Source organism: Poecilia latipinna, unplaced genomic scaffold, assembly GCF_001443285.1.
Source record: "Poecilia latipinna isolate Pla-1442-1.1 unplaced genomic scaffold, P_latipinna-1.0 Scaffold961, whole genome shotgun sequence".
NCBI lineage: Eukaryota > Metazoa > Chordata > Actinopteri > Cyprinodontiformes > Poeciliidae > Poecilia > Poecilia latipinna.
This window is the reverse complement of record NW_015113577.1, coordinates 234,751-252,642: the sequence shown is the minus strand read 5'-3', so window position 1 is coordinate 252,642 and position 17,892 is coordinate 234,751. Positions and strand designations below refer to the sequence as shown.

The 17,892-nt window shown below is 38.8% G+C and overlaps 1 protein-coding gene across 1 annotated transcript in view; it reads right to left on the bottom strand.

Annotated features, from left to right (window-relative positions):
- crybg1a (crystallin beta-gamma domain containing 1a) overlaps positions 1–17,892 on the bottom strand; it is a 49,846-nt gene that overhangs the window by 11,170 nt on the left and 20,784 nt on the right. Inside the window, exons 2-5 of the mRNA XM_015049849.1 lie at positions 16,307–16,439; positions 8,575–9,896; positions 6,009–7,078; positions 49–5,381 (exon numbers count right to left, since the gene is read on the bottom strand). Coding sequence (XP_014905335.1) covers positions 49–5,381; positions 6,009–7,078; positions 8,575–9,896; positions 16,307–16,439 — 7,858 coding nt within the window. The remainder of the gene's footprint in view (positions 1–48; positions 5,382–6,008; positions 7,079–8,574; positions 9,897–16,306; positions 16,440–17,892) is intronic.

Sequence of the window (17,892 nt, the reverse complement as noted above, 5' to 3'; positions counted from 1 at the left end):
CCTGTTGCAATTAATAAATATGTTAGTGAAACAAAAAAAAGCTACTACCTTGATTTTAGTTGTACAAAGTCCATTTTGAGATATCTCATGATTGTAGTTTGTTGTAGAAGGCAGTACTGTAGGATTCTTCGGGCCCGCATCCACAATGGATATGTTTGTAATTGACAACTGCTCCATAGCAGGAGGGGTTAGGTCAGCTGTCTGTGTAAAGTCCATGGAGGCCTCTGGCTCTGGTGTGTCTTTCTTGAGCTGTTTCTCTGAATGATCAGGCAGGTCCATCTCAGAGAGCACCGACAGAGGAGGAACAGAGGAGGAGCTACATGGTGACTCACTAACAGCAACTATTCCACCTTCTGAAATCAAGCTTTGATCTGCACCTTTCACGCCCCTGTTATCAGCAGGGGGAACAGGCAGAGGCAAGGCAGTAACTCCCTGCGGTCCAACGTCTTGCTGCTGGTTAGACGGGACTGTACTGTTTGAGGCAGAGGAAGCTTCAGTTCTTGACTTCCTGGAGGTCCGAGGGGAGCTAAGCAAGTCTGTGAGGATGGACATCCTCTCGAGTCTTGACGTCATCTTCCCCGGCTCATTGTTTTGCCTCTCTGGTTTTCCCTCTTTGACCTGAGTCTCCTCTTTGGCCTCATCCTGTCCTTCAACCTTATGAGTTGTTAGTTTGTCTGCTGAGGTGCCGCTCTCTTGAGAGTCAGTACTACTGCCATTCCTGTTAGCATTTTTTTGTTTGATTACCATAGCTGGAGAAAGGTCCATGCGTCTCTCAGTTTTTCTTAAGCCAAACTGAAATTGCTCTGGATCAAATGTCCGCTCAAAGCGGTCCTCCCTGATGGCTGGCATAGCAAAAGGTGGGGACTGGAGTTTTTTACGAATATGTTTCTTTCGAGGCAGTGAAAAGGGTATTCCTCCTCCTCTGACACTACTGAGAAAATCATCAACTTCCTCTGGCTCAAGTAAGTCGTCATCACTAGCTGTCTCATCTTCATTTCTTCTGCGTCCCTTTTTCTTTTTGTGACGGTCTTCCACGTCCAACCAGGCGGACGGAGTCAGTTTGGGTGGAACCGGTTTCCCTGGAGGCTTAGCCTTGTCAAAATCAAAGAGTTGAGTTGTTGCTTTTTTTGAAATTTCGTGTGCCTCGTGTTTCAAACCACGACCTGCAGTGAACCTCTCTGCAGATGATTCAGGTTTTTGAATACTTTCTTCAAAGACCTCATCAGTCTTCAGAGCATCATTCCTAAGTGATACTTGAACTGAACCAATGGAAGACGCTTTCTTTTGGACTGCGCAAACACTTGTGTTTGGTATATTTTGAACCACAGCAGTGACGTTTGCATCCTGTTCTTCTTTGGCAGCAGTCAGGTTATCTGTATTTCCTAAAACAATTGGTGTCTTCTCCTGAAGGTCTCTTGAAACGGTATCATCAGAAACATTGGAATGTATGTCTGATTTAATCTCAACTTTGCCATCTTTGTCAGTTGAGATACTTTGTTCTTTTTGAGTGTCTGCTTTGTGAATTTCAATATTCTTTGCCTGATCGACTGATGGGTCAATTGGTGCAGTTTTTTCATGGTCATGAATCTGAACTCCTTCAGTTCTGGCATTCAGCTCTTGAATTTCAGTCTTTGACTCTGCTGGTATTACTGACTCCAGTTTTTCTTTCAGGTCTGCATTTGTGGCAGATTGTGCTGACTTGTCTTGACCTGGTGTTGTACCACGATTTTGTTCTGTAGTAGTCGAGGGCTTCTGGGTCTGCTCTGTAGCTACTAGCAGTGGTTCCTTGACTTTAGCACCACAGTCGTCTTTAGGATCTTCAGTGCTATGATCCTGGATGCTGTGCTCCATCCCGGTTTCCTTTGAGCCAACTTCAGTTATTACAGAATTTGAATCTTTGGATTTTTGATCTAGGTTTGGTAAATCTTCACCTTTTTCACTAGTAGTTTTGGATCTTTGGACTTCTGTATTGACAACTTCACTGATGTCTTTCAAAGGTACTGTTTCATTCGACAAACTTTCAGAAGATAAATCCTGAAGTTCTGTTTTTAATTTCCTATCATTATAAGAGAGTGGATTGTCAGGATCTTGGGTTGCATCCATGCCATAGTTTTGTATTTTCTTCTCTTGAACTTCCTTTTTTAATGTCTCTGATGCAGACCCTGTTAACTTTTCTTGATCTGATATTGTTAAACTTTCATTTGAGTCACCAGAGATAGTGGACTTTGTGTCTTTCTTGACTTCAAGTTTGCTGGTGACATTTTCATTAACTGATTCGTTTACTAAACTGTCATTTGATTGGTCCTTACTTGTAGTCTTGTCTTTAGATTCTTTAGATTCTTTAGCACTTTGACCCATGGTGGTTGTAGGTTTAACCTCTTGGATTTGACTTTCTTTTGTCTCTTCTGAAGCTTTGTCTTCCAACATTTCTGGTCTTAACTTGACATTTATGTCAAAGTATTTAGATTCTTGATGTGATATTTTGATTTCATTTTCTTGCATCACACCAGTGTTTGACTTCTGAACATCTGCTGTTTCATTCACCAAATCTCCAACTGCAGTGGTACTGCAAACAGAGTGAGCATCTTGGGTGCCATTACTATCCTGAACTTCAGCATCGATATCTGGTTGTTTTACTGATTTGTTACTCGAACGTTCAGATCCCCTCAATTCATCTTCAGCTTGTTTTAATTCGTCTGCGCCTCCATCTCTAGCACTTATTGGCCTGAACTCTTGGAGGCCTCCAGGGTCATTTCTTATATTAGCAGTTTCTAACTCATTCACCAAACATTCTGTCACGGTATCTTTTGTTGCAGAGTCATCTCTATCTCCTTCAGAGCCTGGTGTTGGTATGTGTTCAGTATGGTTTCCTGTTGTGACCTCATTTGTCAGACTTTGCAACGATGAAACCCTGATTTCGGATTTTATAAATTCAGATTCTGTTGACTTCCCTTTGTGGTCACCAACAGTTATTGGCTTCTGGACCTGTTTGTTGCTAACTTCGCTGGAACGATCTGGAGCGGCTGTCTCATTTACAATAGTCTGCATTGAGGAACTTTTTTCAGACTTTAGTTGTTCAGATTCTGAAGATATTCCATCCTGGCTACCAACAGTTAACACTTCCTGGACCCGTTGGTTGGTATCTTTACTAATATGTCCTGGAGTTTCTGTCTCATTTGACAAGCTTTGCAATGATGAATCAGTAATTTCAGATTTCGGATGTTCAGATTCTGAAGATACTCCATCATGATTACCAGTCTCTATCACTTGACCCTGTTGGTTGTTAGTCGATGTTTCAAGAACAGTTTTAGTTGTCTGAACCTTTTGTTTTGCATCCTCACTGTTAGCTCTTACAATTTCATTCCCAAAGCTCTCTGAGATTTCAACTTCAGGTTTTACATTGTTTTCTTCAACGTGAGTGCTCACTAATGATAGTTTTACAGCTTGAGTCTCCTTTGTCTTTTCTTCTTCAGTTTTTGCAACCTTTTGTCCATTATCTGATATATGATTTTCATTTCTTCCTTGTTTTGTTATATTTCCACCTTCTTCTCCAGTTTTAGAATTAGTTAATGTCTGAGCATTTTGTTCTGTTGTTTTATTCATAGTTTGTTTTTTAAATACGATCTCCTCTTTTTCTTTGGCGACGTCTTCAGATTCAGTCTCCAGCATTTTGCTGTCAGTCGTTGATATTCCAGGACTTGGTTTTTCTTCTACAACATCATAATTTTTGCCTATTAGATTTCTGGAGTCATCTTTCATCTTTTTACTTTTAGTTATTAGCTCCTTGGCTTCCTTTTCATTTTTCCCCAGTGGTTCAATATTTTGAGGCTTTGGTCTCTCTATATTCATAGAGTCGCTTTGTGAAGTTTCTTGTAAGTTCTGCTGTTTTGTGTCAATCATACTTGCTGCAGTTTCAACTATTGCGCTCTCTGCTTCCTCGCTCTTGGTTTTCTTTCCTTTCAGGATATGTCTAACTACTGCCTGTTGGTTCTTTGTAGCCTTAGGCTGCAAGCTTTTCTCTTCTGTTGAGAGATGGCCTGCTTTCCCTGAACTCATAATTCTTCTCCCTGCAAAGTCCACAGGTCTTTCTTTGAGCTTCTCTTTACAACTGTTTTGTGACTCAGAGCTTTCTGCTGCAGTGTGATTAAGCATTTCATCTGGCCTCGAGTCTTTTTCCTTGCTTCCAGATTCGTCTAAAAGAGTCTCTTTGTTTAACTGATTTTCAACATTCTTGGGCAATTGGCAAACAGTTACAGTCTCTGTTTCTGCATCCAAAGCCTCAGCTGGTTTCCAGCCAACCTCCTCCTTATTTTTCTCCCCTACATCAAAACCTTTTGCTGCTTCAGCAGTTAATGTTTGGGATACTCTGTTATTTATAGCTTTAGTTGGATCCTCCAAATAGTCCGGTGAGCTCACAACATCTGATCCTACAGCAAGACTCTGTGAGTCTGAGACAAGTTCAGCAGGAATATTCTTTCTTGTTTCTGATGTAGACATAACTCCCTCCTGACCAGTTTCTGTTGATGGGCCATAATGAATGCCTACATCCAGCTCAGGCTTGGCTGACTTGTTGGTTACATCCTTAGGGGCTGGTTTAATGTCAAAGACCTGAACTGCAGAGTTTTTCTCTTTGGCAAATTTTAATTTAGTCTTGCTTTGCAGCTCCTCTGACACATCTTTGGCTTTACCTGTGGTGGACGTTTTAAATGATGATAATGGTTTTTGCCTATGTCTGTTGTCTTTTTGATTTTCTGGTTTTGGTTCTTTGGCTTCCAGCTTTCTTTCCTCAGTTTCTGCATTATTACCACCAGCAACCCGTGACTTAGCTGACATTTCTTTGTCTACAATGATTACTGGGTGTGCGTCCATCTGTGTTTCGCCTGTAATTTTTGAATTCCTGATTTCCTCAGATTGAACCGAAACAATCTCTCCACCTTTAACATCTCCTTCCACTGTAGTTTGAGGGGTTTTAGTTTGTTTTTCTGCCATTTTAATGTGTTCCTCTGCAGACTTACAGTCACTGTCCTTCTTAGTATCTGTTGTGACAGTCTCTTTATCATTCACAATTGAGTCTTTAACTGTATTGAGATTTGAATCCTCATATTTTGATGAGAGTTGTTGGATTTTAGGCTTTAATTTGATGGCGATTTTCTGATTTCTTGTGGGAAGCTTGCTCCCGGATGATGAAGTCTCAGTTAGCTCCTTCGCAGGAAATTTCCCATGCTGTCTCATGTTTTCGTTTGGCTTGGTGAGCCTTGCGAACACGTTTTTCTCTTGCTTAGTGGGAGAAGAAGAAAGACCTGCTGTGTCATTCTCTTCATGACTCATGCTTCTTTTAGATAGGGGTTTGGAAGGTTTCAGTGGTGGCATACTTCCTGTTCCTGAAAAACACAAACACAAATGTTATTCAAGGGAACTGAGGTGAAAAAAATCAGGAAAGTATTCTATTGCAATGGCATGCATCAGGTTGCAGTACTTCCTTGGTGTGGATATGTGATTGAGTTTTAATTATTTATACAGTGAGACATGCTGAACATGCAAGTTTGCTATCACAGTTTTGTGATGTAGACAGAAGTTATTGTATCTATTGTGATTGAATATGGTGCAAAAGCTAAAAGCCATCCACAAAAAAAACTATAAAATAAAATAAGATTTAAATTACTTTTTTTTAAATAACTTAAAAAAGAGTTTTTAACAACTTGCAATTAACAAATAAATAAATGCGGTGAAATTGGAAGATTCAGAAAATAAATTATATGGTTTATTTATTTATTTATTTTTTTAAATCGCCTTAACGTTGACCCTTGTTAATAGAAACAAATCAATACAGTGTTCACTAAAAACAGATAAAAATCACTTTACTATAGTGTAGGGAGTTCAACAGCTTTAAGAACTACCTTCTCAAATAAACATAAAATTACCTGACAAACCATTTTCAACAGCCTCAAAGTTGACCCAGACTAACTAAGAATAAAAAGCTCAGCCGATAGACCAGACTGGACTCTTACCTTTCTTTGGACTTTCAGGCTGCGGCATCAGTGTTTCATTTTCATCGATGGGAGTTACTTCTTGCTCTTCTGGTGTCTGTTTCTGGACTGCTTCACCTTTGTCTGAGTTAGTCTGACCAGGCAACACTTTTTTAAAGCTGTGGCTGCTTGTCGGTGTGATACTGATATTTGTTTTTCTTGTTGGAGATGAAACTGGCAACTTACTTTTTGATGCCAGGAATGAACTACTCTGTTGTTGGTTCTGCTGCAGAGCGTCCTTGTCAGGATGGCTCACCTTTTTACCGGTTCTTTGCTCAAGCTCCACTCCATTGACAAAGTCTACATACTCCTCATCTGACTTTTCCTTGTTCAGCTTTATCCCTGTTCTATACACAGATTTTGTAGGTGAAATATTTCCTGATGTGGCTCTCACATTTTTGGTTTCTTCAAAGCTGGGTTTTCTGACTGATTTGGTTGGAGACTTGACAGGTTCTTTAGGTCTAGTTTGCTTTGGAAGTTTGGAAACGACTGCTAACCCAAAGACATCAGGTTCAGATATTTTATCAGATGCTTCTGGAGATTTCGCATCAGTTTCTGATGTTGAAACTTTCTGAGTTTTAGGCTTTGTGTGACTAACACCACTTTGATCTTTTAACACTGGAAGTGCAGAAACACGTTTCTCAGTGCTACGCTCCTTAAGTGAAGGATGATCACTGGAACCTTCTGTTTTTGTGCCTGCTGTGGTCTTTCTTGGGACAGTCTTCATCTTAAGTCCAGCAACAGATGAAGAGGTCTTTGTTCCACTTCCTGTGGAAGCATGCAAGTTGTCTACTGCTCCTTTAATTCCTTGCTTAGCAGCAGGTATGTGACTACTTTGGGCTTTTACTCCAATGTCTTCATCTTGTAACTTAGGTTTGCTCATGTCTGAAGCTGCAATAGTAACTCCAGAAGCAGGGGTCTCAGTTTCTTCTTTAATTATGGTTTCAGTAGTATATTTAGTGTTGAACAGTGAGGGCTCATCTGTTGTTCTTGGTGCTTCGGTTTTGTTATCTTTGATTTCAGTTTCATTGTCTTGTTGGAAGTTTGTCAATCTGTCAAAGAAGTAAAGAGAAACAGGCTTGTTTTACAGCATATCTGTGAAACAATTATAGAAAGCACAGAGTTTATTATAGTAAATATGAAATGTTTAAACGTGGAACAGTATATAGTCTCTTTAAAAAGCGTATTTTTGACAAATTTAATTACATCTATCAGTCAGGAAAGAGTTAAAGAGTCATTTCTAAGACTTTGGTACTCAGTGAACCACAGTGAGATTTATTATCCACAAATAAAGGAAACAGTGGGGGAACCTCTCCAGGAGTGGCTGGCACACCAAAATTACTTGAAAAAAGCAACAATGACTCATTCAGAAAGTCACAAAAGAACCAAGAACAACATCGATACCCCTGCAGACCTCACTTGCTTTAGTTAAAGTGAGCATTCAAGATTCAACATTAAGTAAGAGATTGGGCAGAAATTGCATGTCATTTTCCACAGTAAAAAAAAAACTACATTGTTGAGTAAGCAGTGACAGATTTTGCATTTGTCAAAAAGAATCAAGATTGAAATTAACATGAAATTAATGGCACAATTAGACTATCAACAGTCTGACATGGTAGTGGTAGTGTACCGCATCCTAGAGGATTGAGTTGGTTTATACTGGCCCATGGGAGCTAAAATGACAAAAATCTATGAAAGAAACTGGTGTCTGTTTAGCAGCTTTGGTGTTTATCTCTATGTTTATTCCATAATGCCATCAAGAACGATAACATGACTATCACCATAGAGTATTTTAAAAATCACATCTCAAAAGATAAGAAATGATCAGATTTCTTTCATAAACTCAGATTATCTATGTAAAACTGTAGCAAAAAAGAATCTGATAATATTTGCCTTAAAATACCCCAGTGATAATAATCATGTCACTGGGTTTAGACTAAATACCTTTTTTAGTTTTAGGCTAAATACCTTTTTTACTTGAAGAAAACAGTGATGTTTCTCACAATTTGTAAAACACACTGCTCGCATAATGTCCAAACATAAGAGATCTATGTTTTATGTTTTCAACTAGTCTTGTTCACGCATCACCGACTTCAGTCTGGATGGCACATTGTTTTAAAAAAGGTAAATAAATAATCTTGGTTATAATCTCTAAAACAGCTGATTTTTTTTTAGTTATAAAATTGCTTAGATGGCAATGAGCCAAAGACACATCCAGAAAGGTGGACATTTTCCAACAATCCTTGAGAAAAGTAACAATAATTCACAATTAATTAACAATCTGAATTGTTCATTAAGTCCCTAATACATTCACTTTAGCTAAATTTTTAGCTTTTCAGCACTACAGAGTACATACTGTATGTGACTGATATTATCTACTGTAAATTAATATTTCAGTGCCTCTCAACCAGCTCAGCTTATTGTTTTGCTTGGCTACAAAGGAACATGGGAACTTGGATATCAGGTTGCGTGCAGCCTTTATTCTCTTCTGCTTTTTCAGTGATCAAAGGGGAAAATGACACCATAACAAAGAAAAAATAAAACTCACCCCTTTAGCTCTGCTCTCCTGGATGTATCAGTAGTTAAATCTACGTCGTCGTCCTCCAAACTCAGCTCCGGCTCAATAATTACTTTCTGAGCAAAAACCTTGGTTGACGGCAGACTCGCGGTCTTGCGAGTCGAGCGGATTTCTCCCAATGACTCAGGTTCTGGGATCGTGCTGGTGTCGGGCTCTCCCGGCTCCTGCGAGAATGTTTGAAACTCCTCTGAAGTTGCTGCCGTGGTGATGTCGGACTCTGGCAAGCTGCCACCGGATAGCAAACTCTCCGAAGGGGCGGGTGGGGTTCCCTTCTGTGTTACCACCTCATCCTCAGGTATTACTCTGACCGGTATGGCCAGCACAGGAGGTGAGTCCACCCTAAAGCCCTCCTCCTCCTGTGTCATTACATCCGCCTCTCCCTCCTCCTCCTCCGTCTCATCTCCCAGGTATGTTTCCACCCAGATGGCTTTATGGAGCAGGACGGGAGAATCCCTTTCGGCTGTTTGCTCTCTCTCAGGCACAGGGCTCTGTGTCGCAGCTGGAGTTTTCTCAGACAAACTGCTGGAAGGTATCCTGACTTCGGTTCTTCTCCTCTGTGGATCTGGGTCATTTTTTTCTTGCTGACTGCTGGTGCTTTGTGATACGGATGACTGAGAGCTTAAAGTTATTCCTTTTAACACAGTGCTGTGGCCTTTCTCTCCAACTTTCACCACGGTTTTCTTTGATGCCAAACATATGGAGGTTAAGTTGGGAGACGTTGGGGTGTCCAGCGTCAAGGAAAGTGGGGATTTAACTGACATCAGTGTGGTAGGGGTGACAACGTTCCCCTCACTGGAGTTCTGGATGTTGTTGTCCAAATTAACATGCAATCTCTTGCTAACTTCTTCCACCACTGATTCTGCAAAGCCTAAATCTGTGTCTGAGTTTGGACAGGCAGCAGATGGAAGCTCTGCACTGGTGGGCGTCACATTCCCAGAATTCTTCTGAGCTCCAGCACCGCTGACCGTGGACACACGCACCTCCCTCACACTGCTCCTGCCGCTGCTGCCGCTGTCTGCGAACGGGAGGTCTGTCCCATCCACAATCAGAGAGGCCACACTGGGGCCGGAGCTTTGACTGAGGGAGTCGTCGAGCTCAGTTCCAGGGGATGCATCATGTGACCCCGTTTGAGGCTTTAACCCATCTTCTTCGTGGGATACAGGGAAACGGGGAGACACAGGAGAAGTTGGTGTGCTCGAATTTGTGGAGGTGTTTGACTGTTGCTGGCTGCTGCTGCTCTTTCTTCTCTGGAAAAAGCTGGTGAACCGACCAAGGACGCCCTTCTTTTCCCCCTGAGAAGAAGAAGAAGAACAAAAGAGGATGTAAAAATAAGGAAGACGTCTGGGTTTGATCTCACCAAAAATGAAAAGAAAAGAAATATGAAAGACATGCACCAGAATGCACATTAAGTCTGAAGCTGAACCGGAAGAATGTCTGCAATTTAATTTGCTTTAGCTGCTACTTCAAGGTGCTCGTCTCTCTTTAAAAGTATCGGAGCTAGAAATCTTTCGTGTTTTGCAATTATTTAAGCTGCTAAGTGCAAGTTTTAAATAACATAAACAATACTTAATAAATGTCATAATTCGTTATATGTAAACTAGACCAAATGTCAAAAATCTTTGCCTGATTCTCAAAACAAATCTCGTAATATTTATTTATTTATTTTTTTACTTTGTTAAACCTTATGTAGAAGCCTTGCAATTTAGATGTAGAAATAACATATGTAACATGAATAATTGCTAGGTTTGCTCATGCCTCATGAGCACATACCTCATGAGCACATACATTGTGCTCATGAGTAATATGTGCTATATTAATAATGTGTACACACCTTCTCTAAATTTATTTATATTTATTTTTGTTTCAGGCTGGGATGACAATTTCCTGTAACATTTATAGTAAATTAGTTTTTAGTTGGCATGCAAATTTGATTTAACACTACTATGACAAACTCTAAATAATAATGTCTATCATTCCCTCAAGTTACTTTTGCTATTTTTTTTTCCTGTGTAGGTTCCATGAAAGCAGAAATAACCATCAGTATTTTTAAAAAATATAAATATATTTGTTGTCATGTGTAGCTTAGTGCTAAAACTCTACTACTTATTTGGTGTTCCAATTAAGCTCTATAGAAAATTAAACAGTTTCTTTACTAGTAAGTTGCTTTTTTTTTTTCTTTAAGTAGGATTTACCAACAATCTCAAACATTCAATATATGGACAAAAAAGACTGCAGTACCTCTTCAAATATTGTTTTTTTTATTATTATTATCACATTCACTGTCATAAATAATGACAGAATCGCAGAATGTGATAAACTTTTTATCCCATATTGCCATCCGTATTTCAAATGAGTATGACACTTTTAAAGGACACATCACCAATTTATTGAAAAAAAAAAAGATAATTGGTCAGAACTTAGAATCTCATCAATATTTCAGGTTAAATACTGACAAGTCAGATTTGTGTCAGATTTAATAAAAATAATTAATACCTTATGACTCAGACAAGCACCCTTTTCTCAGTCAGTTCTTCTGACTATATATATACTTCCTGCTTTCACACAAAACTTTGTAACCTTGTGATATTAAATCCTAGGAAATTAATGTTTGTATATCTGAAGGAAGTGAATTGTTTGTGAGTACTGAAAAGATTTGTATTTCTATTTTTTTTCCTCCGTCTTTCAACATACGGTACATCGTAAGACTTGAATTTAAAGGCAAAACAATACACTTTCTGAATGGTCGTCTTAAAGTGTCCTGCCCAATCCATCACTTGCAGCTTCAGTCACACACAGGGCAAATACGATTTACTTCAAAAGCTACAAAAAATAAAATAGAATCACAGCAACATATCTACTCAACAGCAGATTCAAATATTGTTATATGAAAGCACAAACATAAATTGTTTCAACATGTATTTGCCCCACATTTGTGGCTATAGAAGGGCTGAAAGGCTGCAGACATAGTAAGCTAGTAAAATATCAATCTGAATGAATAACCAACTGATAAAAACGCCTTTCAGGCATAGATCAAGGGTCACTTTTTATTACTAAATACTAACCATAAGCAAAAAATGAAGTAAAAATACTTAGATCCAAAAAAGGCAGCCACATGTAGCATTAATTTTAGCTGCAATCAACACCTTTTGAATCTCACCCTGACTCTGAATGGGATTTGCTACACAGTCCTCTCAAGGCAAGAGATATATGTTCCTTGTGCACCTGTTTCCACCATATGTTTTTCTTTCACTGAACTTTCCATTAATGTCCTTAGAAACAGCGTTCTGTGAACAACCAGCTCTTTTACAATTGACCTTTGGAGGCTTACCCTCAATGCGGAGTTAAAGACAGATTTCTGAACAGCTGTTAAGCCATCAGTCTTCCCCATGATTGAGTAGATCATAGAAAAATATTTCTGTATTTTAAAAATAGATTATTAGTCTCATATAATATTCAAATTTACAGAGAAACAAAATTTGGGGTTTTCATTAGCAGAAAACAATATTCATCAAGGCTTGCAAGGTTGCTTTGTGTGTAATAAATCTATATGATTTACAAGCAATAATTTTTGGATCTATCTCTAAAAACGAACTGATTTCAAGATCTGACCTATGGAGCTTTCACAATAACTTTTTAAAATTCTGACATAATTCACAGAAAAGCTAAATCAATCCATAATACTGACAGCGCATCTAAACAACATGACTCAAAGAAACAACAGCTTACATTGCAAAATCTGCTATAGTAATGTCAAAGCAAATAAAACATGTTCAGACGAAAAACATGGACCACAAAGAGAGAACAGCAGAAACCAGCGCCCAACACAACAGCCCAGTTCCTTATTTTGATATTTGCTATATGCAGTAGATATGTTTTCTAATTTCCTACCCGTATTTGTCCTGATTTCCAGTTGACAACTTGAAAAGAGTTAGTCTTCTTAGAAGAAAAATAGAATAGAAACGGTAAAATATCTCTGTCTTCTACTCTGAGCTAAGTGATCAGCTCACAAGTAAAGGGAAACTATGGGGCATTCACATTCCCACAGATAACAGCAGACATGTTTATTGCTGCTGAGGGCAAACGCTCCCTTTTATTATTCTAAAGCTGCATAAAAGTCGATCATCTGTTATCTACTGCTCTGATTATAGAGGACAAATCAGTATTGATCAGCAGAGTCATAAAGCCTATGTATGAATTATACAGTTAAAAAGCTAACCACCAGAATTAAGCCAAACTGCTCAGGGACAAATGGGAATATATTCAGCAGACTTTGAAAGTGGTTTATTGAAACAAACTAACCACGGACGTCAAAAGTATATATTTCCACTGGGCAAACATGAATTTGTCCGGCTTATTAAAAGAGATGAGACACTCTGATCTCATCTCATTTTACCTCCAAGATGTGATCAAATCTGTTCTACTTTACCTCCAGATTGCCCCAAGTGATTCACAAATCCACCGCGTGGAAGTTGAACGAAAACAGCCTGAGTGAAATATCCAGTGAGCCTTTAGGTCTTTCAATCATTACCAGTAGTCTCTAAATGAACAGCTGCCTCTGTGTTGTATTAGCCCTTCTCCGGCTACCATTCACCTTTTATTTGCCCAAAGCAGAAAGAAATGTTAGGTAGGTGGAGATTGTGTGCCACATCTGTGTGCGTTATACTCCACTTCCTTATCTGTCAGCCAGAGCTCTGCTTCGTGTTTCGATGTCAGAGTGTAATAACACAGGATTAAACACCATGAAAAGTAATACTTTCATCCAAAACACCTGTAAAGTTAAAGGAAGATTTGATTTTTTTATGTATACATTTCTAAAATTCAGGATTTTGTTCTCTTCCACATAACAGGAGTTCTTGTCAAGCACTCCCATTGACACAAATAGAACAGAGGACTGGTTTGACTGGTTTAATATTAAAAAAAAAAAAAAAAAAAAAACACGCCCAGGCATATTCAGATCCCATACAGTTATTTGTACCAAACCTTAAAGGGTATCAAGTCATTAAATGTGACAGCAAAAGCAAAATGTGTGATTACATTTTTATGATGGCTTTCTGCCACCAAAAAAGGAAGACAGACTGAAACTAGCCTAGAGGAACAAGTGACGGTCTAAAAGTGGCACAGTTCACTAAACCAACAAATCCTTCCATGGTTACATAAATTTGTCAGTAATTGCGTTGTGTAAGTTTCAAATACATTATACATTGATAGTCATACAAAATGTATAGTTAACTATATTGACATAAAAAAAAATAAATAATATATATATATATATATATTGTTTTCAACAGGCATATCATTAGATCACTTTTCATGGTTGCCTACTCCATAGTGCCATAATGTACCATACAAATCATTAAATAAAGAGTTATAACATATTGAAAAAATATCTTTTCACTTTTCTTCATTCAAAAGTATGATCTAACAAAATACTCTGTGCATAACACAGACGTAATGATAGCAGCATAAGTCTAAATAAAAGACATTTTAAGGCTGGAATAATATTGATTGGTTAAAGTTGTAGGGAGTTGAAAAGAGCTGCAAATAAATGCTATGTCCAAATTCAGTCGATAAAACCTCCACTGTGGTTCTACTTTGTGTTCTGTAGCAGGTTTCAATAAAAAACACACCCACCATTTGGTTAATTATCGCCTCCCTCTGAGTAAATACATTGTCACAGATTTATTTCTTCAGAGACAAATCTGCCTTTTATCTTTTGTATTCTGCTACCTGCCTTGTTGTTGCTTCTTTTCTCTGGTCAAAGACGCAAGTTAATTATATTTTCCACCGGTATCAGGTCTTTCTACTTTTGAATCTGCAGCCATAACTTTTCTCTTCTCTGCAAACCGGAAGCCTGTGTGTTTGAAATATTTTCGTATTTGGGATATTTTTAAGTTCCAACCTTTGCTTGGAATGCTTGTGTAGTTGAAAGTTGTATAACTATGAATATAAAGACCAGACCTGTAGTCTCCTGGTCTATATTTGACAAATTACTAAAGCAAGAATTGTAATGATGCCTTTTGTTTTCTTTGTAACCCATTTTTATTGTTTGCCCTTCTTTAAAATTGATTCAGAGACAATATTCATTACAGTGCAACAAAATACCAAAAAAAAAAATATTACTGACAATGATCTTGTAAATTATGTAACACCATGCCTGCAACTATCAGAACATGTTAGTCGTGTTGGAAAGTTAAAAGCACCATGTCATGTTTTCAGAGGATGTTTTGAGAGGAGAGATGATCAAACTCAGCTAATTTTGTTTCCTTGACTGATTCCTGACTTCCTGTTTCTACTGTAAATATCCATCCATTGTACATCTATTGTCTATATCTGCTTATCATTGCAGGGCTGTGGGGATGCTGGCGCCTATCTGCCGCAGTCATTGTGTGAAAAGGAAAAGTACACTCTGGACAGATAGCCAGCTGATTGCGGGGTAGCACAGAAACACACAGGACAAACAACCATGAATGCACACACTCGCATCTAAGGGCAATTAGAAAGACCAATTAGCCTAAGAGTCATGTTTTTTGGAGTGCTGAAGGGAGCTGGAGCACCAATGCACAGGGAGAACATGCAAACTCTATGCAGAAAAACCCCAGGCTCAGATATGAACTGAAGATATTCTTGCTGCAAGACAACAGCACTGCCAACTTTGGCACCATGCAGCCTATTTTTAAATATACTTTAATTAAAGTAATGGTTCACTGTTTGGATGGATGGATGGATGGATGGATGGATGGATGGATGGATGGATGGATGGATGGATGGATGGATGGATGGATGGATGGATGGATGGACAGACGGATGGACAAATAGATAAAGAAACAAATGGACATGGACATTAGATATTCAGAAAGCGTCATTGAATTTAATTTTACAGATGTTTTTTCCATATTTCATGATTTCCACATTCTTCATTACTGAGAATATATATTCTTCATTGTGTTGATTGTCTCCAAGCCCAGATTATGATTGAATTTCTGCTAGAACATGTGGATTTACTGACTAACTGACCAAATAATCAGGAGACTTTTGTTTTCAATTTCCTCACACATTCCTTTTCATGCCTTCTTTGTTGATGAAACAAAATTGTCATTTCTCCCATCAGCAGAGGGTTGCTGAAATGTGCCAGCTACTGTCTAGAAGTAAAGCACCTCAGGAAAAACAGCTCCTCCTGCTAATTTACTGACTAAGCATCATTAGGGCGGTATATTGCAGAAGTAAGCCACTTAAGCCTCAAATAGATATGCATTTGATAATGCTTAAACATTTTATTTACATAGGCTGAGCCACTCTGAATTGAATGTGTATCTTGCGTGTGAGGAGCCAAATTTTTCTATTATTTGTTGAACACAATTTTAATGTGGTTTTGAAAGTCTAACAAGCCTTTCTTATTGTTCTCACAAGCTTACAAAGCACGCCTTAGTTTGAGGTGCCTAGGCTCCCTTTTATATAATGTCTTTAAACACACACAAAAGCATAAATTTGCTGTCCAAGTGACCTCAATACCCTGAAAAGCCACCTTATTTTTGCAAATATCTGCAGGCACCAAACACAAATAATAAAAAAAAAAAACTATTGCAATCAAAATTTCTCAAAAACAAATTTCCAGTTCCCAGCTCATTGTGACAAAATCCACTTTTGCACAAGTCGCTCAGACATTAAGCTTTCTGAGTAAACTTTAAAAGTAGTAAAAACCCACCTTGAGTTTGGAGGGAGACATGGGGCTGGACGGAGCGTTCATATCCAAGTTGTACAGAGAGGAATAGTCAGAATGAGGGTCACACTCAGATCCCGGCCCAATATCTGTGGAAACGCTCATCTGGTCGTAGCTCCTGGTGGAGTAAAGCAGGAAGCAGGCAGAGAAGGAGAGGGGGGGGCGGGGAAGCGAGAAACAAGGATGTTATGTCACTGGCTTTTGTTTCCCCTCTCATTGTACAGAGTTAAGTTTATGTTTTCATCATGACTTTTGGGATAGCTCTGATGTGCAAAATGTGCTTCTTGCATCATTTAATGCAAAAGGTGACGTTTATTCAGCTCCACAAGCGGCATGACCGGGGACAGTTTCCCCAGAAACTAACAATCCGTAAAAACAACACCTCCAGCTCAGTGTGTTCAGGCGCTGACAGCTCTAATTGTTGTGTTTTCCTAACACCACGGTGTAAAGTTGACAACACACACAAAACTGAGGCAGAAAATGGACACCGTTCACTCTGCTGCTGAGCAATTAGAGCCTTGCTGAGGATTGTAGTACGTGTGTGGGGTATTAGGAGGTGCTTCTGTTTCTGAGGAGTGGTTTTCTCCACAGCTCAACTTTTTTTGCTTCGCAAATCATAGCGAGGCTGAAAGCCCAGCAGTCATTCCAGCTTATTTCAGCATTGCAAGAGAGGATTTAGCGCACTTTATCTGGCAGCAGAAGAAGCGTAACACGCAGAGGCTCAACTGGGATCAGATTTTTCTGACAATGCCTACATCACAGCTGATATTTAAGACACTACTGCACACATTAAATTATATGAAGGTACTTCATCAGAGCAACGTGCTGCATTGTAGTAGCAGGTTTACTTCATACATAGTATCACAATACATGCATCTTTGCAATACCGTGTTTCTCCACAAGGTGGCAGAGAATCACAGCTTTTGAGAGAGAACCCTGGCAGACACTCAACAGCAGTAATCTGTTGAACGCAGACCTAAAACATATCCAATACCCTGCTAAAGTACTAATAAATCTTTGTAGTTGCTCAACCTAAATACAGACTGTGTACAATAAAGTTTAAGAGAGCAAGACTAGGAAAGTTGTAGAGAACTCGCAGACATGTGGCTTACATGCCACGCCTTACTTGTTACCATCATTTTTTTATGTTCTCCCTACTGACACAGATTTCCTGGATAAGATGTACATACTGATACGAACATGTATCAGCATTTTTATTTATGAATTCACATGACTGTGCAGATCTTTTTTTTTTGTTTGTTTTGTTTTGTTTTGTTTCTGGCAGAAAAAGGGGAACAAAATAAAAGATTTAAAACTTAGCTGCAAAAAGAATTCAAGTATTTCCCCCAGATGCATAGAGGTTTGTGGCTGTAAAGTGATAAAATTTAAAGTATAGATACTTTTGCAAGGTGTTGTTGGCCTTCTGTTGTGTTTTCAAGAGTTGCTTCCTTTAGGTGTCTTCTTTTTGTGTGTGGCCTATTCCAGAAGCAGGAAATGTAATAGAGAGAAGCTGCCAGTGTTGTGTTCAAGACCACCTAACCCGAGACCAAGACAAGACCAAGACCAGAGTG